Here is a 26,891-nt window from a genome sequence, read left to right on the forward strand (position 1 = left end):
ATTCAAGGTTATAGTGAAGGGACGGTTTCCAAGAGTGAAATAGTATTTTATGATCACAGCTGTTGCCTTTCATCCATTTATCTAAATCAGCTCATTAAAACATTTAATGAATATATAGATACCTATCCCATAGAAGGCAGCTCTTATTTCTTCAAAGGTTGCTGAAAATAAAGCAGTTTTATCTATATCTAAGGTAAAAACCTAAACTAACTAGGTGTAAAACCGAATTGAATAATTTACTTCATCAAAGGCAATATTGGTTGGAAATTTTGGGGCCTGTTATGCATCAAGGAAGACCAGATGATTATAGCAACTCATTTTATTTTTAATCCCATGAATCTATTACTCACCTGTCTGTAATCAGTTGAATTTTAGGGTTTTTTGAGCCACCACAAGGTAAAAAAAAAACCAGTTTCACTGTTGTCAGATGGAGAATCATTTGAAACTCTGTATGTTTCTGTATTTTGAAAAAAAATTGACCTTTTTTCTTTTCACTAGTTAAGAGTTCAATATGGTAAGAAAAGGGTTTTGCTGCGTATAAACCATTGTACCTATATGAAATAATGCTTTTAGTTAACTTTTGAAAATGGGCTTAAATCCTTTGTAATCAAAATAGTGGAAATGTTCCAGAAGTGAATCCTGCTTTGAGGGATGATAGAGCCATCTTTGGACCTTCTTTTTTTGTCTGATTTTGTATATGAAGAATTTTATTGTTTAATACTAAGTATTTATCACTTTGCTCGCTCTCTCTCTCTCTTGAATTTTTCACTGTGTCAAAATGAGATCTTTGTTTTAGTAAGGACCTTCAAAATGGCCTGTCCACAACAGTAGATAGGGCAACAGCTGACAAATAAAGAAACCAAATCAGTTGCTGAAAGGTTCAATAGCAAATCAGTGAGAATTTAGAGAATTTCTTTGGTAGGGGAGTGCAGAGGCTGGATGACTTGGCTTCCCAGTTTCCTTTCTGAACCTTTAAAATCCATTATTCCTTTTCCCTCCTGGTTGCAAGTCTCAGTTCTGCTGTCACTTTCTTTTTAATCTGCTTGACAATCTGATCCGTGAGTGTTATGACCCTCAGCTCTGGCATCATGCGTGTCCTACACTGAAATATTATAGCACTATCCTCTAGCTCTTGCCAGGACTTACAGTTCAGTGTGTATTTATAATTTCTATGAATTGCATTAGTAACTGCTAATTTTCCCAGTATTAACATTCTTATTAAAATATCCTTCATCATAATCTTTCCATATGGAAATAGCTCATTTGTATTGCTCCTGTAGCACTTAGCTTGGAATAGTATTCTTCTCAATCCATCTAAACTTTGGCAATTTCTCATCACCCTCTGAAGAAGGTGATAAATAAAACTGTTGCTGTACATCCAAAATGTTCATCATTTGACTATTGACCATTTAGCTATAATTATTTTTCAACCAGTACATTACTAATTCAATTATAGCATCATTTTCTAATATGTTTTCAACTGGAGTAACAAGGAAAGTTCATATAGGTGCTACTGTTCCTGAATACAACTCTTATGGGAAGAAAGAAAGAGAAAGAAGGAAGAAGGAAAGAAAGAAAGAAATTTTCTTTAATAGCATTGAAGATTTAAGCAATAGGAGAAAAGGTCAGATGGTCTGGAAAGATGAATATTCATTTTAAAAGTCGAATTTAGATGAAGGAAAAGATTCCAGAATTATAATGGGAACTGGGCTGATAAACACCTCTATTTATGGAGGAGAAGCAGGTAGCATATAGATTCAAACTAGTTGAGACATTAAACTAATTTCTTTTTTCTATTAGTTTGCATATCTGCTTTCTGACTCATTCACACATGAGAAAGGTTGTTTTTCTTTCTCTAAAACAGTTCACGCACACAAAAAAAGACAAACACAAAAATTATTATTAAAACAATGTTATCTGCATAGAAGTATTTAATAAGTAATCTGTCAGGAAGTATGGTGAACTTACAGTCTGTGAACAATCTACTAATTTGTAAAGTCATAGTAAGGATTAACAATATTTTGTACCTTTCAGAACTGTATTTTCTTTGAGGATACATTAGAGTGTATATGAATTTGGTTTTATTTTTCTCTTTTATAGTTATGAGATTAAATCTGTATTGTGATGCCATTATCATTAAAATTTCGATAGGCAGAAATATTCCTTCATTACAAACAAATTTATTGCTTCATTGGTTTGCGTAGTAAAAATGTGAGGAGCTACAAATTAAAAGCATGACTTTCCTCTATGAGAGAAAAATGGTTGGATGGAAGGAAGGTAAATACCACTTACTACAAATTTATAATGTTTGTCTTGGAAAAAAAGCCACCAGAATTCATAGACAGCGATACACTTTTCAGCACTTTGCTTCAATATTTTGTTCTATTGGACTGATGATGATTGAAAGTGTAATTTCTAAAACACTAAATGCACTATGTTCTGCACAAATGGATAAAACTCATCAGATGCAATGAAGAAAATTACTTTTCGAGAATGATGGTCAGCAAACATTTTTCCTTCTGAAATGGCACCATTATTGTCAGATTCTGACAAAATAAAAATTCAAATTTAATTTCTTCATAGAAATTGTGAATTAATATTTTCACTAGCTCTAGTAAGAGTTTAATAAGTCAGATATAGTTGATCTTTTAACATTTAAACCATTATTTCTCATTGTTTTTCACTGTAACTAAGAGCATTATGTACATTAGCTATTTAGATGCCACACATAAAAAACTTCCAGCGGTGGCCTCCAAATGTGCTTAAATCTCGCATGTGCTATTTTTGTTTTTGAAAATTCCTGAGTTTGTTAAAACTCCCTTTATTTTACTTCCATTTAAATCATAATATTGCATTTAATCTATTGTTTGTTAAAAAAATAAATTCATTTCAAAGAAACCGTATTTAAGAACTTGATCCTGCCTGATTTATCAATCTGTCTAATGGAAGTTATTAGGACTTCCCACTAATTTTTCAATTCTTGGACTGTCTCAGTTGTGACATTACATTGGTTTTATCATAACTGATATTCTGAACCTAAGAAGTTATTTGTCTTACAGAACCCAGATGTTGGAGTTACAGATTAAATATCTACTCATTTGGAAGTGTATGGGGAAATATTCAGAGACATGAAATTCCCTTTATAACGTGTCTTTTACTTCCCAAAGTAAGAGGATTGAGCAGTCTGGCCATGCTATATTTACATTTTCTACCTTTTTACAACTGATCGACAATGAAGAGAAAAATCAGAATACTCGAATATTCTATAAATATCTTTCCTTTTGTCATTGAAAATAATGATGAGCAGCTTCTGTGATCACAATTGCTTATGAAATTCATAAACGTAGCTTTTCTTTCCTTTTTAGTGCCAAGATTAGGCTAATGTAGGCTTTTGAGACACGGCGGTCCCTAATGTCAGGTCTATGCAGTTACCATCCAGCTCTGCATCTCCTTCACACTTGTCACAGATAGCGCTGCCTTCCAATTCTTCATCTGCTTGGGTGAGACTAAACCTGGCTAAAACACCTCTGCAAGGAAAAAGAGTACACAAATAATATTAGTAGGAAGAAGTGCTTTAACTTAGTAATATTTGTTGCAGTTCAAGGGTAGATTAGAGGAACTTTTTCTTCAAGCTGCGAAGTCACCTTTCAGACTGCGACTGATATCCACGGGATGACTGGGTGAGACAGAAATATGCAAACACACATCTTTCGTGTGTGTGCATGCAAATAAGTAGAAGACTGCATTCTGTCTTACAACACATGGGCTGTGCCACAGTGATGCTTCTCTTCACAAACTGATGCAGATACTGCAATTCCAATCTGATAGTCTTTGCTGTAGCAATCCATGTGCTCAGATAATCTGTTTGAGACCATCGGCCTGATGTTTCCTACCCAGCACTAAAGTCTTCTATTATGCTTAGCTGAATTTGGTGGTTTAGTGTTCATATGAAAGACTTTTAACAGTATTGGTAAAAAGTGCTGGAGGTAGTGCTTCCCAAATGCCAGTAATTGCTTTTCAACTTGTAAATCTATTGTGAACTACAAAGCTGAGTTTCATCAATACAAGGGAAGAAGCTTTAAAGCTCTTACCAGAAGAGAGAAAGTTGACCTAGTCTTGTTGTCTTCAGAACCAAAATACAAATTCTTTACTTCAACACTTTTTCAATACCTGCAATGAAAAAAGAGCAAGAAAAGAATGAAAACAGATAAAAAGAAGCACGAGTAGGAATGAAAAGAGGAAAACCCCTTAACTGTAGTTGGCTCATGGTTAAACTACTAAGCAGCTGTGATTTTATCTACATGTTAGACAAAAAGGGGGAAAAATTTCTTCTGTTGTTGGATATCATAAAAAAAAAATATGGATTACCTTAGTGATGAGTGTAAAAAATTTCTTAGGAACTTTTATGTGCTCCGACGAGGATCTGAGTATCTTACAGCCACTTTTAAAGTGTATAATGAGAGGTTTTTGAAAAGTGCAGGGCTGCATTCGCTCCGTGTTGTGAACAGGGAAGTTGAGGCACAGAGCAGATGCGATGGCTTGGCTGGTGTCACACATGGAACAAATACAAGTACCAGTCACCGAACGCAGCCCTCCTTTCTTCTTTCTGATTCTGTCTATGATTGGTTATTACATTCATATATCAGGAAGTGGAATGACACATTCCAATGTTTGTGCAGTGCCTTTCCAATAGTATATAATTTCCTTTGAGAAACAGAGATAACTTATTTACAGAGCAACGACAAGCCTTCATGGGAAAGGATATACTATTTATATCTAAATAGTAAAATAGACATTACTTACTACTCTGCTTTCATTTGTTTTTCTGTTTTGCTTATATAGCTGTTGACAGTTTGTTTGCAGCATTTCAGCATAAAATAAACAGTTGCATCTGATCACAGAGATTTTTTGCCATTGAGAAAACTGAATTCTAATAAATAAAGATAATGATAAGTAAACTAATAATGTCATGTGGCAGAAGCTTTACGAAATTTTTAAAGCATTCACTATTGCAGGTTCGCTCTCTCCTTTTTCATATGGTCTTTTTACATAATCTACAGTGCTAAATCACAGGATCTCATTACTTTCCTTGGGACTTATGGGTATAGAGGATCTAGTGTACCTAACTGCCTTTATGTATTTAATTTAATTTGGTTTTTACCTAGTCTTGGCAGGTGTGGAAGTAGGAGAAAAAGCACACTTACTTTCAGAAAGAGTTTACAGTTGGGAAAAATACGTTTCTTTCCACAAGGACACTACAGTTCCTCTGTGGACATTTTACTTTTTGTTCCATACAAGCTTCCATGTTGATCAGAGCTTTGGGCTCTTCCAGGATTAGGACTATGGCTGTGTCTGAAAAACAGAAAAGTACATACATAAAATAAAGCGTAAACTGCAAACATGAGACTTGAATACTGAGATGGCGTCTCATTAAATGCTTCTTTTCTTTTTGTACATTTATTAACTAAAAGGCGAATAATAAAGTTACTGATCAATGAAGAATATCAAATTATTAATGTTGGTTGTGACTGTGTGAATTTATCAAGATATTAAATGGAACCTTCAATGCAAAGTAAATTGGTAGCCCATTAGGAGAACACCATTGCCTAAAGAATTAAGGTGATGTGTAGCCAAAGGACTGGTTTGTAATAGTCACGTGCAGTCTCAGTTCTAAATGAACTCAGCAGCCACTCTAGGAACTGACCTGGGTACTGTCACAGCCATGTCAATGGATATCTCCTCTTGTATTCAGCAATATCAAAAACATATAGGGATAGTGTTCAGAAGTAAAAGGAACTAGAAAAAAAGCAATATTGGAATATTTGTAATATAGTGGTGTAAACTGCTGTTACTCCTTTCCTTTGGTTGCTCCTTGTGATTCAGTGGAAACTGATACTCTCATCTCTCATCTTGTTTTAAGGACTATTTACAGGGGTGATTCATCCCACCTGTGTTAGGTGGCTCTGGTAGAATGGGACACCTTCGCCTTGGGAAGTGCCTCTCCCTCTCTCCAGTGGCTAGAGGAAAACAAGATAACCAGTTTCAACTAAACAGAACTTTCTGATGACAAGTTAAACCACATAAATTCTACCTCCTGACTCAGAAGGGTTCTGCTTTTAATGGAAAAATTCCAGAAATGGGCAAGTATTATAGATAAGGGCAAACTTGCATGTGAGAAGAAATTGGAAAGATTTGGATCAGTTAGCTTGGCTAAGAGAGGAATAAGAGCGTGCATGATTGAAAGAAACAAAAAAGAGGATGGTAAAAAAGACAAGGAACTCCAAACTAGTACTTATCTTCTACTGTAATAAAAGTACAAACACCATGTGAAAAAAAGGCAATGAGGCTTGCATGAACACAGAACACTAATATTCAATAGTATTCACGGAAGTCTTAGGCCTTTTTTACTCCTATGGGGAGTAAAAATACAGAAAGTTATAACAAGTAGATTTTTATTTAGGTGAAAAAATATGAACACTTAGAGGATAAGGCAGCAATAAGGCAATATATGGCCGGGTACAAGACAAAACCAATTATTTGATCTAGTGTGGCAATTTTTGTGTTTGTATTCTTTATTTCTAATGTGAAAACATAAGGTTAAAGGGGAAGCTAGTTCATTTCAGATGCTATGCAAATGGATTAGGTTTTGCATTAAATCCTCTTATGGCGTTAGAGGGTGCAGTTATATCAGAACATTTATCCATAAAATGTGAAGCAGCTTTCTATAGATTGTTGTAGGAGTGTGTACATTTTGAAAAAAATGCCAAGTGCCAGTGAAAAATTATACTCTCTGAGTCTAATCAGATTCTTGTTTTGAAAACATCATCTTGTTATTTTTATTCTTTCCCACTTCCTTTCTTATCTGTTACAGTCATATCTCAAGAGCAGAGAGAAAACTATAGAACTGATTCCTGAAAGACAAAGGAATTTTAGCAATGAGTGGAAGAATTTAAGTGTAAGTTCTCCGATTTTCTCACTTCTTTAGGGCTTTTTAAAAATTAATTAACCTGTGGACATCCCCTATGAGAGCAAGGAACATGGTTTTAATGAAACTCCGTATAGGGTATTATATTCATGATGTAGCATAAACCTGGTTCAATGACCTCTGCTTTCAACAGTGGAAGTGTGCACTTCCCAGTAGTGGGGATTTGCAGAAACAGAATACTCTGACTCCATAGACTGGTAAATAGCCTTCTTTTCCTTTAAGAATTTTTACTATAAATGTGTTGCTTCTCTTTCTGAGGCATAGCATATGCTGGTATTTTGCATCTTGAAATAACTTCATTATAATATTGGTAAAACCAGGTTATTCTTCTTCAGTCCATCTATCAAATCTTTTTTTTTTTTAACATAAAGAAAGACAATTTAATGAAAATATGGTTTGGCCAGTGTAGAAAAATGGGTTCTATAAAAGATATTTATTTAGTAAGTTTAGTAAATGACTAGGATTTCTTCTGAATTTATGGTTTCCGTAAATCTGGAAAGAGATGTTTTTACCTCTGCTATTTTCTTCTTAAACTTGCTCTTGGCATGTATTTGTATTTTTATGCTTTGATGCATATCTTTATTTCTTGTTGAAAACAGTGCTGCTATATAGGAGCACACCTAATGAAGCATGCAGGTTTAATGATAGTTTAGTTCAATGTTTAAAGTATATAGTAACATGTCATTTACTGAAATAGTCTAGCTAGCTGGTCTGGGTTTCTTTAAATAAATACTAGAATTTCTCTTTTATAAAGAAAAAGTGTAACTTCAGCAACTGCACATTTAAAGATTATGCTTGTGTGATTCCATCTGTTTTTAACAAGGCAACTTTTGAGGCAGTTTGTGTTATCCAGCTCTATGCTATCCTTATGTGATGCTTTATACTAAAACAGATGGTGAATCCAGTTGCTAAACAGGGAGAGAAATGAGAAGAATTAATCAGAAGTCATAAATATCTGAAAAGCCCAAAGTGAAAAACATTTGACACACAGTTAATGCTATTTTACCTCTTATACAATGTTTTTTCCCAATGATATTTAGTAAATCAAAAAAAGCACAAAAGTGATTTCAGATTCATTGTAACTACCATTTTTTTCAGGTTCATTTGTTTTTAAAATAATTTCCTAAGACCTCTCTTAATACCTAGAAAAATTAATTTTATGTGTTCTCAAGTCGAGATGAAGGTGCATATTAAAAATCTGGGAGAAAGCAGAACACTAAAATATCAAGTCTTTGCATGAAAGTATTTATTTTAAGGTGTCCATCATGTGATGTACTCTTACTAGAGTGCAGATAGCATCAGTGAAATGTGTAAATTCCAGATACCACTTTCAGAATTTTTATTACCTCCTGGTTGACATTCCTTGAGATTTATGCCTCAAAACAAATAATATAATCTGACCCATTGGTACTGGAAGAAAATTTATGATTTACAGAGTAGAATACAAATACTCTTGCATTTTTGCATCACTTCACATTTCACAATCATATATGCAAACTCATTAACCCATCGCTGGAATAAAGGCACCTCTGAGGAGAAATGTGGCAGAAACTTACGGTAATGCAAAAATCGAGTTGGAATAAATATGTAAGGCCTACTGTATGTAATTACAGGGAATTGTTTAGGTAGGCAGAATGTAATAATCAAATAATCAATAATCAGAATGTATAAGGCTGACTGCGTACTTCACCAATTGTTTATCTTGTCAGGGATATATCTTTCATGTAATGCTATTCACAGAAACCATAGCGCCCATATTTCTTAAAGTATACAGAAGGCCAATAAGTCTGTTCTGGTTAATTAGTAATATCAATAGGTGATCACAAGGAGACTTTTTGATGCAAATAAAATGAATTGAGAGATATTAATTTTTCACTAAGTGTAGCAAACTTTTAGAAAACATTCTTATTAAAAGCCAAATACATACAAATTACAAAATCTCATATGAATGCCCGTGTTCTAAAAAGAGGTCTTGTTGACATTTTACTTTTTCCAGTAGCACATGTAACAAAATGATCACATTCTTCCTTTTTCTATAAAATGTTATGGAAAATCTGTGTATCTGAAGTTTACCTCAAAAAAATAATTTAAAAAATAATAAAATAATATTACACTTCATGCATGGTTTAAGAAATCAGTTATGTAAATCTGAAGGTAGAAGATGCAGCATGATAGATCTACCATGTGAACTATTTATAGGAATCTATTATAACTGTATCTCAGTGCTTTAGTAAGTCAAGAGGTGTGTACTAATTCCAGCTGCTAACACGTGGCAATATTAAGAACCAGAGCCCTAATATGCCAAAACTTGTCAGTGTCTTTTGCATAATCTATGCTCCATCAGTTGTATTTGTCTTGTTAAGGTTACATGTAGACAGAAGGATTTATGTTTTACTGAAAATCCAGTGAAAAATATTAATTTCTTTTGAAAAAAAAAGAGAATGTTAGGTCTCTTACACGTTTGTTCTTTTCTACTGAGAGCATGATAAAAGTGTGTTATTTTCCTGTAGTGATTTATTTTGTTTTTCTTCCTAAATAACTTATACTGGACATTATATCTTCTCAGATACCTTCTGCTTTTCAGACATATGTCCATTTAACAGTCTGCTGATCTTCTAGACTACTTTTTTTGTTGCACCAGGTTTTTTTGTAAGTAAATATGGAAGTGATGTTGGTTTGCATCGAAATTCTAAAGAAATCGAACTGACCACATATAATGAGGAAGAAAACTCAATGTTATTGTCCAAAGAAATAACATTATATGAGCTAAACTTTCCATTAAAAGTTTGACATTTTAATTTTACATGCTTCCCAAACATTTAGGAAATAAATTTTCCAAGAGACCAAAGTTGACCTCAACATACTGAAATATCTAGCCAGCATGGGACAGTGTAAACTTTGAAGTATCTTTTTTGTGCCTTTAATGGCTGAAGTGATGTTTTCAAATCTTACAATACTTCGGCTACCTCAGAATATGACAGCATGATAGCCATTCCAAGGTAGAAATTTCTTACTACACAGTTTTGTTTCACATATTGACAGGGTACATTGATTCCATTCCTGTTTACTGATTTTCTCTAATTATTAGAAACAAGCACTACATAAACTGTTCCCTTTATGTAGCATAATAACTGACATTCATTCCTGTTTTCTGTTGGTTTTGTTTTATTTTGTTCTTTAAGGAAATCATGTTGCGGTTTGAAAAGGATAGCATATGTCGAATGCTGTCCTCCCTAGACCACATACAATATTATAAAAAGAAATTAAGTTAGTCATAAATAGTTGGTACCCTGTATGCAAAGCAGGCCTTACTAATTAGATTTAATGAAATGTTGCTGTGCTAGTTGCTTTAGTGGTATTTTTACTAGTTTTCTTCTTCAAACTAGTCTTGTAGACTGCATGCAAGTTTGACTTGCATCACAACACAATGTACGTTCTGTGTTTACACAGCCGCTAAGGGGAATCTGGTTAAAACATTTTACAACATTCCACAGCAACAGACAAGCTTCTCCAAAGCATTTCAAATATCGTGGTAAACTGAAAATGTAAAAGTGGTCCCAGCAAAATCACCTGATAGGAAGATTATGTGGTCATTTTCACGCTCTTTTGAGGACATTGTAGAAGGGGGAGTCTGCAGGGAGGGAAATCTGCAGTGGAGTTCTGGTGCCCACCCCAGAGGCAGGTGGGGTCGGACTTCCACGGGAGCGAGGCCAACAGCTCCTGCAGAGCCCAGGACATCCCAGACGGGCCTTTCTCTTGGGCTCCATCGCCGTCTGTCAGCAGTGGAGAAACCCAGTAAGCTGACAGAGAGATTGTACTTAGTCAAACATCCTCACGGGGTCCTTGACACTCCCCCCAAGCACCCGTCCGTCCTTTTCCCGCAGTCCATGTCGAAGCCGCTGGAGTATTCAAGGGTCACCTGCCTGCACCCCCTGTTTGGGCGTCCTAACTAGGGTTTCACTTCAACGTATCAGTGAATGTACAGTCAGAACCATGCAGTCTCTCACTCTATCCAGTCCCATGTGGATATATCCTCAACATCCAGGATTGGCAGATATGTATTAATCTCTGCTACATTCGTTCTGAAGTTGCAAATCCTCACCACACCTGGTGATATGAACTCATTGGTGTCAAAGCCTGCATTGGCACGCTCGTCTCTGACACCAGCTGTCCAAGTGCTCAGTTTTCCTGTATTGTTTCTTTTGTAGGACTTCCAGTTACTGTGAAAATTCTCTGCTACTGGAAACATAATTTTCCTCATCATTATACCTCTTTTCTAGTTGGATCGTAACATACTAGAAGACTGTTGAGCACAAAGTGAAAAGCTCTTCAGAATAGCTGTTCTTAAGGGATTAAATGATTATCATCTCTGTCCCATTTCTTTCATCTTGTAATCGACTTCAAGATGGTACTGGATAGCTCAGCCGAAGTGATTATGTATTTGAAATATAAATTATTTGATCTCCTCTTTGGTATTACAGTATTTAAGACAGATGGATTTCTTTCCGTTAGTGTTAATATATTTATGGTTCCTTGTAACTGTCTTGAAGACTTGAGTGACATATAGAGTATAAATCTGTTGAACAGGAACGGATATGCTAGAGGTAAGATTTCACTCTCTTATTTACATTAATACTAATAAATACAATTAAGATATCAATAAATATTTCTGTACCTGAATTAAGTGTAGAGAATGGGAACTTGATACCTCAGAGGAGGCTTAGTGGGAGGCAGGACCTTTCACTTGAATAATGATCAGTTTTAAAAAGCATTTATTACATGGTGGTTATATAATTTTTAGTATTCCTAAAATGAATTGACTACAGAACAGTTTTTGTGGATAAAACCAATATTTTAGTTAATTTTGTATAGCATCCATTTTGATAATTTGTACATAAACACTAAGATGAGTATGTCCCTGAAGAAATGTTCATTTATATTTGTCCTTTACTGAATAGAGTGTTACTGGATTTTCAGTCCTTTTTTAAAATTTAACCTTTGCATGCAAAATGTGGCATAAATATATTACTGTCTGATAAAATTAAAATGGAATTATTAAAAGTGCTTATCACACATGTTACTTTCTGGGTCTGTTATGCATTTACAATTTGGTCTCACTGAAAACAAATTACACTTACGTTCTCAAACTTGTTAAGTTTTCTGGAAATTTTTACAATGCCTCTTAATATTTTACTTTTTTCCTAAAGGTTTCTAGAACATGTTGCTCCAATGTAATTTTTTTTTTTAACGATTAGATTAGTTGTCACCAATGTGGAATATCCTGGTTCATGTAAGACATGCTGTGCCACTATACTTGGAAGAAGCAGTGAATGCTTTTCTACTCAGATGTTTATATGTACTTTATTATCTTTGTAGTTATGTGTAATTCTGTTTTACCTCATTGTCTTCTGTTACAGCAAACAAAAAATTGTTAGAATTTTGCGATTTTTTTCGAATGGCTATATTATTATTATTATTATTATTATTATTATTATTATTATTATTATTATTATAAATAACTAGTTATTTAGATTAAGATCCAAAAAGTGCATCTTACACTCAATAACAAGTCATGATGCTTTAGATGTTATGAGCATTTATTTGACCACTTTAGACCGTTCTCTGTCAAAGCTCTATACATCACAAAATAAGCTTTGTCCTTAACGGGACAGAGCTGCAAGTTCTCAGTTGATCCTTTAGATATTCTGTTCCTAGACTATCGGACACCTTAAAGATAATGACAAAGACATAAAACTTGGCTCAGTGTTTCACAGGAGCTGGTGTGGGAGATGAAAGCAGATTTGATGTGCTTGTACTACCCTGGGTTGCAGCGGAAATGTGCTGCTGTGTTCTGTGCTATTTTGAGTTTCCTAAGGGCTTAATGGCTTCATGCCCAGGATATTGCATTGCTGTAGTCCAGCTGAAAGGTGACAAAGGCATGTATTACAGAGGCCAAATCATCAACAGTAAGGACGGGATGAATTCTTGTACCTGTTTTAGAGTTATTGTGAGAGAGAGATAAGTCCAGGATCAGTTCTAAATAAGAGATTGACTTGCCTAAATGGGTTAGTGTCACATCAGCCAGTAGGTACTTCACTGGGTCACCAGCTCCTTAATGTGTTTCTTCCTGCCACCAAGTGTAACTTACCTTTTTCTCAGTTTCTGCTTCCACTTTCTGCTTTTTATCCATGAGCTCAGGTACTGAGACAGTTTGGTGACATTATGTTACTGTATTCAATACAATATGATAAAAGGGTTGAATTTTGTAATGCCTCACAGTATTTTCACTGGAGTTCATGACATCTTGCCAGTTCTTTCAGTCTTTGTGACTCTATTTTATATAAGGTTGAAGAAAAATGGAACCGTGAGGTACTTTTTTCTACTGCTCCTCTCTGGTTATGGCTCTCTTGAAATAAACTGTTTCAAAACAGTCAGCCTCTTTTACATACAGTTTGTAGTTCATTAGCTATGTCAAGTGGTGCAGAAGTTGAAAAGAAGGAACAGGGATAACTGCAGTGTTCATAGTGTGGCTTGTCTGACTGGGACTGTAATGTGCTTTCTGTCCCGTATCCTGCAATAAATTCAGATCATAACAGATGGTTGGTAGTATCCAGTTGAAGGTGTGGGCAACAAGAATATAATAATCAAGATTTCACAGTAATATATACTCAATGTGACTCTGGATTCAGATGTCTGCAGATGGTACTTCCACATCGAGTTGCTGTCTTAACTCTAAGCATGAGCTTTGCTGCAGCGTGGCAGCTGCACACAGATGAGCAGACGTGCATTTGAAAGCGTGAGGAGCAAGCGGGCTGCTCATGAAAGAGAAACATTTAAAAGTGTGAGAAAAATGCACCGTTCATCAAGGAGGACATTTGCCACTTCTTTCAAAGTTTGCGTCATGGGTTTGCAGCTTTGGACAAATCACAGAATCGTGGAGTGGCTGGGGTTGGAATGGACCTCTGGAGACCATCCAGTCCAACACACCTGCTAAAGCAGATTCACTCAGAGCAGATTGCACAGGAAGGCGTCCAGGCGGGTCTTGAATATCTCCAGAGAAGGAGACTCCACAGCCTCTCTGGGCAGCCTGTTCCAGTGCTCTGTCACCCTCAAAGTAAAGAAATTTCCCATATTCAGATGGAACCTCCTGTACTTCAGTCTGTGCCCGTTGCCCCTCATCCTATCGTTGGGCACCACTGAAAGGAGTCTGGTCCCATCTTCTTGACATCCACCCTTGAGATATTTATAAACATTTATGAGTTCCCCCCTCAGCCTTCTCCAGGCTGAACAGACTCAGCTTTCTCAGAAGATGAATATCAATGATAAAAATGTTAACTGTGTTAGCCATGAAGTAAGGTATTTCATCTTTTCAAATAAATCTATTCAGAGGAGATAAAAGGATGAAAATATTAAATTCTTTGGATATAAATAAAAACTTGATTTTTAAGCTCCCTTTTTACCTCAGCTGATGAGTTAGTACTATGGAGACAATAGTGAATCTCTGAGTCAGACTCAGTACTGTTACCAAGTAATTACAGGCAGAACCAGTAGCTCTAAGCTTAGTTGTCTAGTCCTCAGCAAGGATAATGGTTTTAAAGCAGTTATGCTTAGTAAAATTTGAAGAGATGAGGGATTATCTGAACTTTTGACATGAGGATAGTGATTAATATTTTTAAAAGATACTAGCTTGAATACTTGTACATTACGGGCTATACAATTTTACTCATTTTTCCCTAAATATTTTTGGTTTATTGTTCTTTTTGTCTCTTCTTAGCCTTTGTCACTGGTTCTTGTGCACAAGCCCTTTGATATTAAGCATTGTCTCTATGGAGGTACATCAGGGTCATGTCAACAGCACCTGATGGAAACAGAGGAACTGAATTCCTTTGGGCAATTTCTGTTTCCAAGTGATTTTTTGGCAGGTTAGGTTTCTCAATCCTCTGAAAAATTCTTTTCAAAAAACAGATACAAGGGTTGAATGCGATATTCCGGTATTGGAGTTATCCGTGGCATTTTGCATCTGCAGCATAAATAACACTTCTGCTTTATCTGTGTAACTAAAAATGTGTTCACTCTTTATGTCTTGACTGCTCCTAAAAGCTCATGCTGGGTTGCTTTTCCACTAAGATTCCAGAACTCTTTATGATCATGTTTCTGTGATAAACCTCCCATTGGAGATATAATCTGCATTTCTTTTTCGTAGGCTTCTAGTTTTGACTCTGCAAAAAGTGATTTTGTTTGAACAGGCAAGCTTAATGCACAGTTCAAACTGTTGCATCCAACTACATTGTCTTCCATGCTACATACTGTTGCATCATTCTCTGAATCATCTGTAAATTAGGTATTATTTATAATTGTAATATTACATATAATTGAATCATTATATGATGATTATATTCTATATTACACACTAAATATTACCTATTAAGTATATATCATATATTATGTGGTTTATATATAATTATGTTATTAGATATTGCTACAACATGTATCATATATTATAAATTCTACTTATTTCCAAGTTAGGGCTGAAAATATTTTTAAATTATATTGTTCCTATGACTGCTCATTAAATAAATCCACCAGAAACACACACATTTGGTAGTGATTCCAAATGGCAGTTCCTTCTTGAGCTCTGCAAGGCATTTCTTAATTCATTTAAAAAACCTGGACATCCTTGTAGGTTTCAATGGACCTTTTCCAAGGGGCAGAAGCTTAAGAACAAGAAAAATCAGTAGGAAAGATGGACATAAGCAAGGGTCATTTATATTCAAAGGGTAGATTATTTTTCCTAAGTGAAAGAGAGTGGGAAGCCGTGAGAAGACAAGCGACAGTGGGCAGTAGCACACCGTAAAATGCAAGATGAGCTAGGAAACACACTCAGAGAAGCAGGGGCTCGGTGGAGCTCTCCTGATCAGCAGAAAAAGAAAGCAGAAGTGATGGAGGGAAGAGGGTCTGGGGTGGTTTGCTCACTGAGAAACATTCAGAGAAATAAACTGAAGAGTTACTCTACCCAAGGACCACCACTAGCCCAATGGGATCAACCATGGCATGAATGCTAAAGACTTCAGAAAACAGAACCAATTAAGAAAGAAGGGACAAAATTTGGCAGGACTAGGGTGTGCAGGACTATTTTGATTGTTCAGAGAGAAGAAAATCAGGGAAAGTATACATCAATGGTAAAGGAATATTGCAGGCAGAAAATCAAGCATCAAGAAGGATGTATATTACAGTTATGGAAAGCATTAGTCAGGCAGCATGCCCAGGAAAAAAGGACAGTATTTATACCAGAGAAGAAGCAACTGACGTAGTATATTGTTGGTGCTGGTCTCCCCTCAGTTGGTAATTCATTTCTTCCTTACTTTTAAAAATTATTTTAAAAAACTGAACAGCATTGGAGGTAAAGCAAAGTGCATTTCTGCCTTAATAGTAATACAGTTCTATGACAATTTAAATGCTTCCTTAAGCTGTCCTACGTAACTGAAACTTTTGACTGCTGGTACTCTAATAGTATGTCCTGTTTCAGGAAGCAAAACAAGGGGTATCCTTATAATTCTTCTGCATTTACTAAAGCTCAGAATGGCTTTTCTTCACACTTAGGTTTTTAAAGAAGTGAATTTAATATACACATTAGTAACAAAACAGCTGTGGAACTCTGCAGGAATCCCATCAACAAGGAAGCAAGCAGGATGAGTAGAAAGAACCAGCTGGTTAATCAGAAGAGAAGGCAGCTTGTTGAAGAAGCTGTCATCCTTGAATCTTCAATTGGTGGGTCATTTTGTCCTCGGCAGGGACTCCTTGCATGAAGTGTAATTTTTACTCTCACTGCTCAATCAGTATGACAGCTTTGGTTCTAAATGCAGTGAAAGTCGTGGCTCTAATTTAAATTATTCTTTGTTTTAAAATATCAAATAAGTGTAATAGCAATACAATTTAGATGTAAAAGATAGAATCAGTTTTAACCTCTGGACGTGAAAACTTTATTCTTAACCTGTTGAGATAATCTACATGTGATTACTTTCTGTGGTTTCTGGCAATTGTTTTCAGGTTATTTGGTGGTGGTAGTTTTTTTGCCGAATAATTGTCAAGTAGTGAGTTTCTTACTCAGAGCAATTCAAGCTGTGACTACAAAATTAAGCTGTTGTAGACCCACAAATCTGTATGGTCGTTATATAGTTTAATGCATATTCAAGTGACATTTCACTTTTGAGGGTGCCAGAGCACTGGAACACGCTGGTCAGAGAAGGTGTGGAGTCTTCTTTTCTGGAGATATTAGAAAACCACCTGGACACATTCCTGTGCAACCTGCTCTGGGTGAACGTGCTTTAGCAGGTGGGTTGGACTAGATGATCTCCAGAGGTCCCTTCCAACCCCAACCATTCTGTGATTCTGCTTACTCTATGGAATTATATTGTAATAATATGGAATATTTTTATGAATCTGTTTGTTTCACAGGCTGGTACTTTGGAAAGTCTATGAAAACGTTTTTCTCTTTTCATTGCTTTTTTTCCAGAAGCAGTTAACATAGGAAAAAAACAAACGAAACCAAACCAACAAAACCCAAACCAAACCAACCAACCAAAACACACGTGCGCACACACAGACCACCAGGGCTTTTTCCAGTTAATATGACTTATTTTTCTAGCTTATAATAGTTGCCTATTGCAGCCAATATTAATTTATAAAACTGTAACCAAATAGTAGGAAAACTTGTTTAACAGACCTGTGTTTGTAAATTGTAAATTATTTTTAGGGTTTTTAAATGGTTATTCGTATTGTAATTCCCAAAGAAAGAAGTCAGGTTTAAAGTTCTCGGTCAGATAGTGAAGACATAAAAGAAAATTCTAAGCCCCATGTTCTTAGCATTTAACCTGAAGAAAAAGGCAGTAAAGCAGCCATCTCTGACTCATAGCAGGGAGGCAACCTGTTACCCTGCAGATCTTTTGACATTGTTCAAGTCACAAGGAATAAGTTAAAATGAGGGCTAACACGGTAAGAGACAAGCATCATTTACCCATAGTGCATCAACGGGGTTTGGGAGAAACTGTGACAAGTGGCTCTGTAGAGCAAATGAATGTGGAAGAAAAGTATGTTAATAATAGTGTTAAATTGAATTTGCGTACCATAGACAAACATAATTTGGAAGATTTTATCACTGGGGCACATCAATGGATGGTGAAGTTTTAACGGGAAAGATGGGTCCCTTGGAAATTGAATCCAGATTTTCTGACTGAGGCAGAGGAAGGATAGTGTCAGAAATAATAGAAGAGCAGTAAAGGAAGATACCTGGATCACAAGGTAACTTGCATTTCTTCAGTACTTTTGCTTCCTTCAAAATACAAGTTAGATCAAAATTTAACAGCATTCGATATTAGTGAAAAGGGCAGTGGGGTTCTTAGGTGTCTTCTCCGTATGAAATCACCGTGAGTTTCCTTGTAGGCTGGCTCCGTATCACATTCATATTAGACTTCTATAAACAATACAATGAGAAAAGTTATTTTAATAGAAAATGGGTTTTGGAATGTCACAGCTAGGTCAGAAGAGTGAAGGTAAGGCAGACATTGTTAGACCCGAATGGTGCCGGGAACTTAAGCATAAAAGAACTATGCCTAGAAATACTTGCAAAAAGGACTCCATGCCTAAATCATTCATAGCCAGCAATCCTGCTGGCCTCTGGTGTCTAAGGAGGACACAGCATTTGAAATGTAGGAAATATTTAATGAGACAATATATTGTGAGAATTGCAAGGCAGTACCGCTGAATGGCTCATAGTACTTAGAAGCAGTTCAGCTACAATCTAACGTGGTAATTGAGGAAACTGCGCTCCTTAGCACTTCTCTGAAATAAAGAAGACGCACAACTTCTCTTTACTCACAGTAGACGCATAAATAATGAGATAGCAGGGAACTTGATATATAAAGTTTTTGGAGACTTATGATAGAAATGTGTATGAATATTATTTGTATGGCTACAATAGCTAAGGAAAAACCACTGCTATTCTTGGTATGTCCTAAAAACAGATGTAAATTACAGAGCAATCGTAATTTGAAGACCCAGCCTTGTGCGCCTGGCCTTCTTTTGTCTCTAATTCAAGTGGACCAATATGTAATATTGCTAGGTCTTTCAGAGTGGAAGAAAAAATATAGACAATTAAGGAAATCACCCTAATTGGTGGACCATTACAGAAATAAGTTACTTATACACATGGTTTATCTCGTATCTTTATCCACTCTGAGAAAATTGTCATATACATAGAAGGCCATGCATTTGATATATTGCAACTGTATATGGAAAGCAAGCGCCTCTGTAATTTGTTGTCTCTCATCATACCTCAGTTAACTGGAAACTAAAAGTGTTTGGAAACAAGTATTTAAAATTCCTCAAATTTCTAACTTTGTGTTTATTTGCCTTTTTATATTTAGTTATGGTAATTGTTAATGCTGTTTTACCCAAACTTAAATCTATGAATGTTTTTAAGTCATACAGTGGACAATAAATTATTTCAAAAGTCAAGTAACCACTTCTGTCACTTTTAAAGAAATACTTTTATATTTTAGGAGTAACCAAATTGAGACCCTGTTCATGTAGAACACTGTGAGAAGGAACCGTGAAGTTTTCATTCTCAGTGGTATATCCCATATGTTATATTTCTCTTCCTGTGTTTCATTTATGTGATATAATTGGTGTTTTCTCTTCACTGATTTCTATGAAAGCTTCTGCCTGCTTAGAATAGAATAAAGGAAAACTTCCTTCCCAAGGGTTAACTTCATTTCTTTCAAAGTTGGAGTATCATCCATCTTTAGTAGTGTAATTAATGATCTCTAAGGATGTTTACGTAGTGGAGAAATATAAGCTAGTTTTAAGCCACCTGCCTTCTTCACTTGCATATATCTGATGTATGGCCATGTGTCACAGTCCATTTGGTGATGGACTCGTGATGGTTCATTTACCTTGATCTCAAAGCGCAAAATTAAGGCAGCCAAAATGCCAAGGGGTTATAATTCAATCAAACAGCGTAACTTTATTATTTTGCCCGTAAAGCGGCACGCGATAGAGAAAGTGAAGAGAAAGGAAAGGGAAAAAAAAGTGAGGAAAAAGGATTATAGCTACCACCACGGGTCCAAAAGCATCCCTATGGTCCCAGGTCCCGAACAGCGTCCTGCTGGTCCTCCGTCATGATCCGTGATCCTTTGGTGGGAAGACCTTCCCGATGTTCAGTTAGGAACCATCTTTTATGCTTCTTCACCCCTCCTTTCTCCCATGGATTGAGGCCAATCTCTGCCTTTGTTTTGCAATCCAGACTTAACTGCGCAGGCCCAAAAAGTCCATGCTTCGCTTGCCAGAACTCGTCTGCACCTGCGCCACCTCGTATTCAGGGATCTCTTACTTGTCCACTGGGTGACCTCAAGACCCTCTGCAAGCCTCTGCGCATGCTCTTCTTCATTGGCCTTAGTAATAGGGAGGAGGTGGGGCAAATTTGGCTGAGGCAGCAGGTGAAATCCATCTTCTGGACAGCAGCTATTGTCACCTGTAGTCCCAGGTTGGAGAGTCCTTGTATAACGCAGTTCTTTTTCTCAGGCCATTTATTTCTCTCCAAGTCCCCGTACAGTTCTTTCTCTCAGGGCATTTGTTTCTTGGTATCTCTCCAAGTCCCTGATGGAGATGTTGAGGCAAATACTGTTCTTCGGACCGACTCTTACACCATGGCATCAGTGATCTGAGCAGAGTTTAATTTATCCTGGCTCTTATTCAACTTTTGTGGCTTGTCCTACTGAGCTAACCAGTTGAAAGCCAACTCAGTGGCAGTCTCTGCTGGCTCTGTACTGCATTCACTACTCTTTTTTTAAAGTAAGACAAATGATTTCTTAATTCTCTGGATTACCACATAGAAAAGATACTGAGTTATCTAGAGAAATATAGAGTAGAATTAAAACCTTTGATCTGTATTTTTGTATGGTTTGGGTAGGTATGATGGATTAATGAAAAAAAAAGTATCAGTCAGATAGATACCGTATATTTCAAATTGTGTGCCTACTTTAAGAGGCCGTGCTTATGTGAGAGTTTTTCCATACAAAAAGAAGAAATGTTTTTGCCAAATTCTGTATTCGTGTTTTTCTCTTGGGAACTACAGGATCTGACCATGTGTAAATTGTTGTGGGGTTAGTTGGGAAAAAGCTTAAGTGACTGATTAATATATACAGCTATTTATAAAATAACAGGCTAGGCTGTATTTGCATGTGGATACTTTTCTGATGAGTACTCATTTCAGTGAATTAATAAACATGAAACTTCAAGAGGCAACTTATATTAAACATCAGTCTTTTAGGTTATTCATTTACTCTACTCAGATGTACAGTTAAAATATTCCTGTCAGAAGGAAAGTGCCATTTAACTAATCCAGTTTCCTATGAAAATACACTTAGGTGATTTTGGGAGTCTTCAATTACCTAATTGTATAAGAGAATAATTTATATCTCACAGTCAGTAACTTGTGATGCTGATTATTACTCAATTTTCAGTGAAAGATCAGACAATCTACCCGAGGCACTACGTACCTTGAAATATCTATATATATTTTACTGAGAATGTTAAATGAATAGTGACCTGTGAAATAAAGATCAATATGCTGTGACATAGTATTTTCATAATCATAGGGATGGATATATCATTTTATTCAGCTAGATGAAAATGAAAATGTAACACTTCAAGGCCATTCTCGCTTTCAGATTACTTTTGGCAAGGTTCCAAAAATCCATAACATTTAAATAAATGTAGTGTTTCTTCAGATTACAGCAGCTAACTATTTACTGGTTAGTTTGCCATTTATTTATCACCCAACATATCTTGCTAATCTCTGCTGAAAGGTTGTTCAGAAACTGATACTTAATTCAAAGAGTCATTTAGTGGCTTTCAGGTGTTGAACACCATAGAAAGTCGAGGGCCATTTTTCAAGAGCAACTTCCAAACAGGCACAAATAGTGAATATAAAAATTAAAGATGTGATTTATGCCCTTAACTCAGATATTTTGGGCAATATCCTTGCCTCCTGAAAATTAATGGCAAAACTCCCACCAACTTCAGTTTAGCCAGATTGTCAGCACTAACTTCTAAAACATTAATGAGGTAATTCAATTCTGAGAGTACATCATATTATTAAAAAAGTAGATTTTCCTATTTTATTATTATACATTCTCAGAGGCATTTCAATCTGTATATTTTCCTTGAATGAACTCATTTACTTGCAAATAGCACAGGTTAAAATAATAATTACTGTCATTAAAATAGGCTTTTTGTAAAAAATATGCTTCAGTGGTTGATCTTTAAAAACAGATCCCTTTTATGCACCCTTTGATACATATAGTCACTGAGAAGGGTGCTTAAATTATAAGCAGTATCAAATGACTTGCAGGTTCAAAACAAACAAGAGGCCATACACATCACGTACACATCACAAATAATTACATGCAGACATACATGTGAGGTTTAGGAAACTCCTGAATGTACAGTGAATATATCAAGGGAAAGTAAACCAAGGAAGTATCACTACACTCACCCTTTTCTTCCCTACACATCCAGATACTGAATTCTGCCCAAAACAAGATGTTTGGGTAAATGAACCAATCATCTGGGATGGAAGACCTATTCTTTTTCCATATGGGGTTCCTGTGCATCTGAAAAGAATCAGTATAAATATAAGGACATGTAGGATACAATGCATTTAAATGGGTAATGATTGCTATCACAGCATGAGTCAGTAAGAAAATAATCAAACCTAGCATTCTTCTTTTTGGCTACACTATGTGTTATAGAAAGTGTAGTGGGTTGACTCTGGCTGGACACCAGGTGCCCACCAAAGCCGCTCTATCAGTCCCCTCCTCAGCTGCACAGGGGAGAGAAAATATAATGAAGGGCTCATGGGTCGAGATAAGGACAGGGAGAAATCACTCACAATTACCATCACAGGAAATAGACTCACCTCAGGGAAACTAATTTATTAACAATTAAATCAGAATAGATTAATGAGAAATAAAACCAAATCTTGAAACACCTTCCCCCAATCCCTCCCTTCTTCCTGGGCTCAACTTCACTCCCGATTTCTCTACTTTCTGCCCCCGAGCAGTGCAGGGGGCTGGGGAATGGAGGTTGTGGTCAGTTCATCACACGTTGTCTCTGCCGCTCCTTCCTCCTCAGGGGAGGACTCCTCATGCTCTTCCCTTGTCCCAGCGTGGGTCCCTTCCACAGGGTGCAGTCCTTCAGGAACAGACTGCTCCAGCCTGGGTCCCCGTGGGGTCACAAGTCCTGCCAGGAAACCTGCTCCAGCCTGGGCTCCTCTCCATGGGGTCACAGGTCCTGCCAGGAGCCTGCTCCAGTGCGGGCTTCCCACAGGGTCACACCTCTTTTGGGTATCCGCCTGCTACAGTGTAGGGTCCTTCCCAGGCTGCAGGTGGGTATCTTCTCCAGCATGGACCTCCCTGGGCTGCAGGGGGACAGCGGCCTCACCGTGGGCTGCACCACGGGCTGCAGGGGAATCTCTGCTCCAGCACCTGGATATTATCACAGAGGTGCTACCACTGTCGCTGGTGGATTTGGCCTTGGCCAGCAGTGGGTCCGCCTTGGAGCCGGATGGCACTGGCTCTATCAGACATAAGTGAAGCTTCTCACAACTTATCGCAGAAACCACCCTGTAGCGCCCCCCACTACCAAACCTTGCCACACAAACACAATACAGAAAATTATGTAGTTGTGCTGGTTTTGCTAGGATCAAGTTAATTTTCATCATAGTAATTAGAATATTTTCTTTTTAGTAGCTAGCACCATCTTTTGTTTTGGATTTAGTATAAGAATAATATGATAACACACTGAACTCCCCATGGAAAAGAGTTAATCTTCCCTGGGACAGAGATAATTTCTTTCTGGTAGCTAGGCTGTGTTTTGGAGTTGGTATGAAAAGACTCTGAGAACTCACTGATGTTTTAGCTGTTGCCAAAGAGACCAAGGACTTTTTCAGCTTTCCAGCTGCAGGTACACATAGAAACTGGAAGAGAGCATAACAAGACAGCACCTAGACTGACATCCAGGCTCACCAATGAGATTCCATTACTGTCGTGCTCTGTATATGGCTGGAGCTGCCTTTTCCAACTCTGCTTTTTGCCTTTTTGCTCTCTTTTCCAGGAGCGGCTCTTTGGTGCAATCAGGTTCGAGCACAAATTGCTGAATGGGTCTCTGTTCTTCCAGGATCAGCTGTACAGCACTGGTGTTCTTGAGCAACTGCATCGCACATTACTTATTATTTTCTCTTCTTTTACTGTCCTGTTAAACCATTCTTGTCTCAACCCATGAGTTTCTCCCTTCCCTTTCAATTCTCTCCATGTTTATGGGAATGTAAGTTTCATCATTGCACTATGAGGCTTGAACTTTGTCTAACCAAGTCCACTTCACAAGAGGTTAATAGTTCCTTTATAGCGTAGTTAGGCACTAGTACAGATTGTTTATTGCCAAGAGATGAGACAAATCTTACCAAATTATGTTAAATGTTCCAAAGACGTGGGGAGTTGGTAGTCCGAGGGATACTTGAAAAAGATTAAGGTTAATAATTGAAGATGGAGAATGATAACATTTTCATCTAAATAGTGTTTCAGGTAAAGGGAAAGCACATATTCCAAATTGAGACCTTCTTCTGGGAAGACAAACTTAAAGATGTAGTATTTTTTTCAGATGAAATGTTTCTTTAGTCCCATGATTTGATAGTCATTGATGTCTTGAAAGCTGGATAATCTAGAGAAGCTGCTTGCAACTGAGGTGAGGATAGGCAGATGTAAGCAGTTCTGTTTTCTTTTATCAGTCTTTGTAACCTATGTGACTGTGTTTCTGTATTTGAAGCTGTTGTAAATAAATTATATTTTTTTACCTTTACTAGGCTTTTCTCAAGATTGCACTTAGAGTAAGTGTCAAACAGGACATTCTATCCCTTTGTGTAAGGCTTTCTTTAAAACTGAATTGCTGTACTACTTCTTCAGGGTATAGAATCTCTTTGAAATTTCCAGGGCATTCAAAGGATAATAAAATGTGTCTCTGCTAAACAGCATGGATTATTTTGGAATTTTCAATTTCATCTATGTAGAAGGTACATCCCATTTTACATGCTGCAAGATAGTAGGAATACTCTTATTGAACACTAATGGTGATGGCAAAGTTTGCAGCACTGTAATTCTGTCAATCTGTGTAAATTTTATCAGTAATAAATTCTGTTCCAGATTACAAATAAAATTATGGACTGTGTATTGGTATAAACTAGTCAAATATTTTCCTAGATGCTGAGTGAATATTGAGATCCAACAATTAATAAGTTTCTTAATTATTTAATTTTAAATTTTTATAAGTGTTGTATTTCTAGTAAGAAACCTAGGCAGAACTAAGACAAGTACTTTACAGAATACTATTTTGTCAGCCTGATTTATATCAAATTATTTTGCAAAGTGTGTTTGATAAAAACCTAGCCCTCTGTGTTAATGGCATTAATCGAATACCCACCTTCTATCAGCTTATATCGTGGAAATAAATATTAAGATCTTTTACTCTTCAGAGACTCTTTCTGACTATTGGAATAGCCACTTTAGCATGCACTGACATACAATTTCGGATTTTTTTCCCTACAACCACAAGGAATAGTTCTTCCGTTAACATGATCTTTGTTTCAAACTATGCCGCTTGCATCATGTGGAAAGTCATGGGGCAATTTGGGAAATTTTAAACGTAAGTTTGCAGTATCTCAAGACTTAGAGGCCTTGGGCTGCATGTTGTGTTATGGAACTTTGAGGATTTGTGCCACAGATGGCTGCATTTTGGGATTTAGAGAGGAGCTGTAAGCACTGAGTTTGTGCTAAAAGTGCTAAATATGCACAAGTCATATTGTAATTAACTTTTACCTCCTGTTGAATACACAATGATATTTCTTTTTAAGAAGCTTTGAGATCCTCTTATGAGACGTACTACACAAAAAACATTTTTTAGTTCATTAATTCTTTGTATGAAATTCAAATGGTAGGACTCTTGAGCTCTTCAAAAACAATATTGGTCTTGGATATCTACAACTAAGTATAATGTCTGTTTTACATAATGTCTTTTGGGTTTTAAATACCAAATCTCTTTTCTCTCACAGAGAAGTCGATCAAGATTCTGATGGCTGCATCAGCTTCAAAGAGTTTGAATCTGCAATGAAGTACGGACAAGATGAAGTATCACCAGTGTACTTTGCCTAGAGAATATTCTCTGGTGGAAAGACAAAGTGAAAACTTCAGATCTCAAGATATTTAAAAATCAATGAAACTTCATTTGTTTCAGCCAGCGTTTTAAGGACTTTGACTGTAAGTGTAGCTCTGAAGAAGGGCCTTTGAAGCTTTACTGTTGACAAGTTGGGTGTATTAATTTACATGTGTATGTGTGTGTCGAATGCTTAAAATATTTGAAATCTCAATTGATTCCCAATCACCCTAGTTAGGAACTGCAGCTCTGTACTTTTTCTTTTTGACTTAACAGATGAAATAGCAACTATGATTTCCAGTTACTGAGAAATGTATTTATTCACTTTTTCAACACCCTTTGTTGACAGACCAAAATGTCTCACACGTATAGAAACTGATTAAATTTATGGCAGATAATGCCTGGGTTGTTTTAATCAGTTTCTTTTATGATTTCACTTTCATATATTTCTCTTTTATATATATTGCACATTATCTTAAATTATACATCTATTGGTTCATTAGATTCATTATTTAAGTCTGAACAATTATCAAAAACTGTACAGGTAAGGAAGTAAAGTAAGCATAAATACTTAGCTTTTTATATTTTTAATGATTTTTTTAAATGGACATAAGACTAAATCTTTAAAGTGTACATCATTTACCTC

At 36.4% G+C, this 26,891-nt stretch overlaps 1 protein-coding gene across 1 annotated transcript in view; it reads left to right on the forward strand.

Moving 5' to 3' along the window:
- The window catches only part of EFCAB11 (EF-hand calcium binding domain 11), a 63,965-nt gene extending 37,721 nt beyond the window's left edge, over positions 1-26,244 (forward strand). Inside the window, exon 7 of the mRNA XM_065636863.1 lies at positions 26,145-26,244. Coding sequence (XP_065492935.1) covers positions 26,145-26,244 — 100 coding nt within the window. The remainder of the gene's footprint in view (positions 1-26,144) is intronic.
- Positions 26,245-26,891: the final 647 nt, after the last annotated feature.

This window comes from Caloenas nicobarica, chromosome 5, assembly GCF_036013445.1.
Source record: "Caloenas nicobarica isolate bCalNic1 chromosome 5, bCalNic1.hap1, whole genome shotgun sequence".
Taxonomy (NCBI): Eukaryota; Metazoa; Chordata; class Aves; order Columbiformes; family Columbidae; genus Caloenas; species Caloenas nicobarica.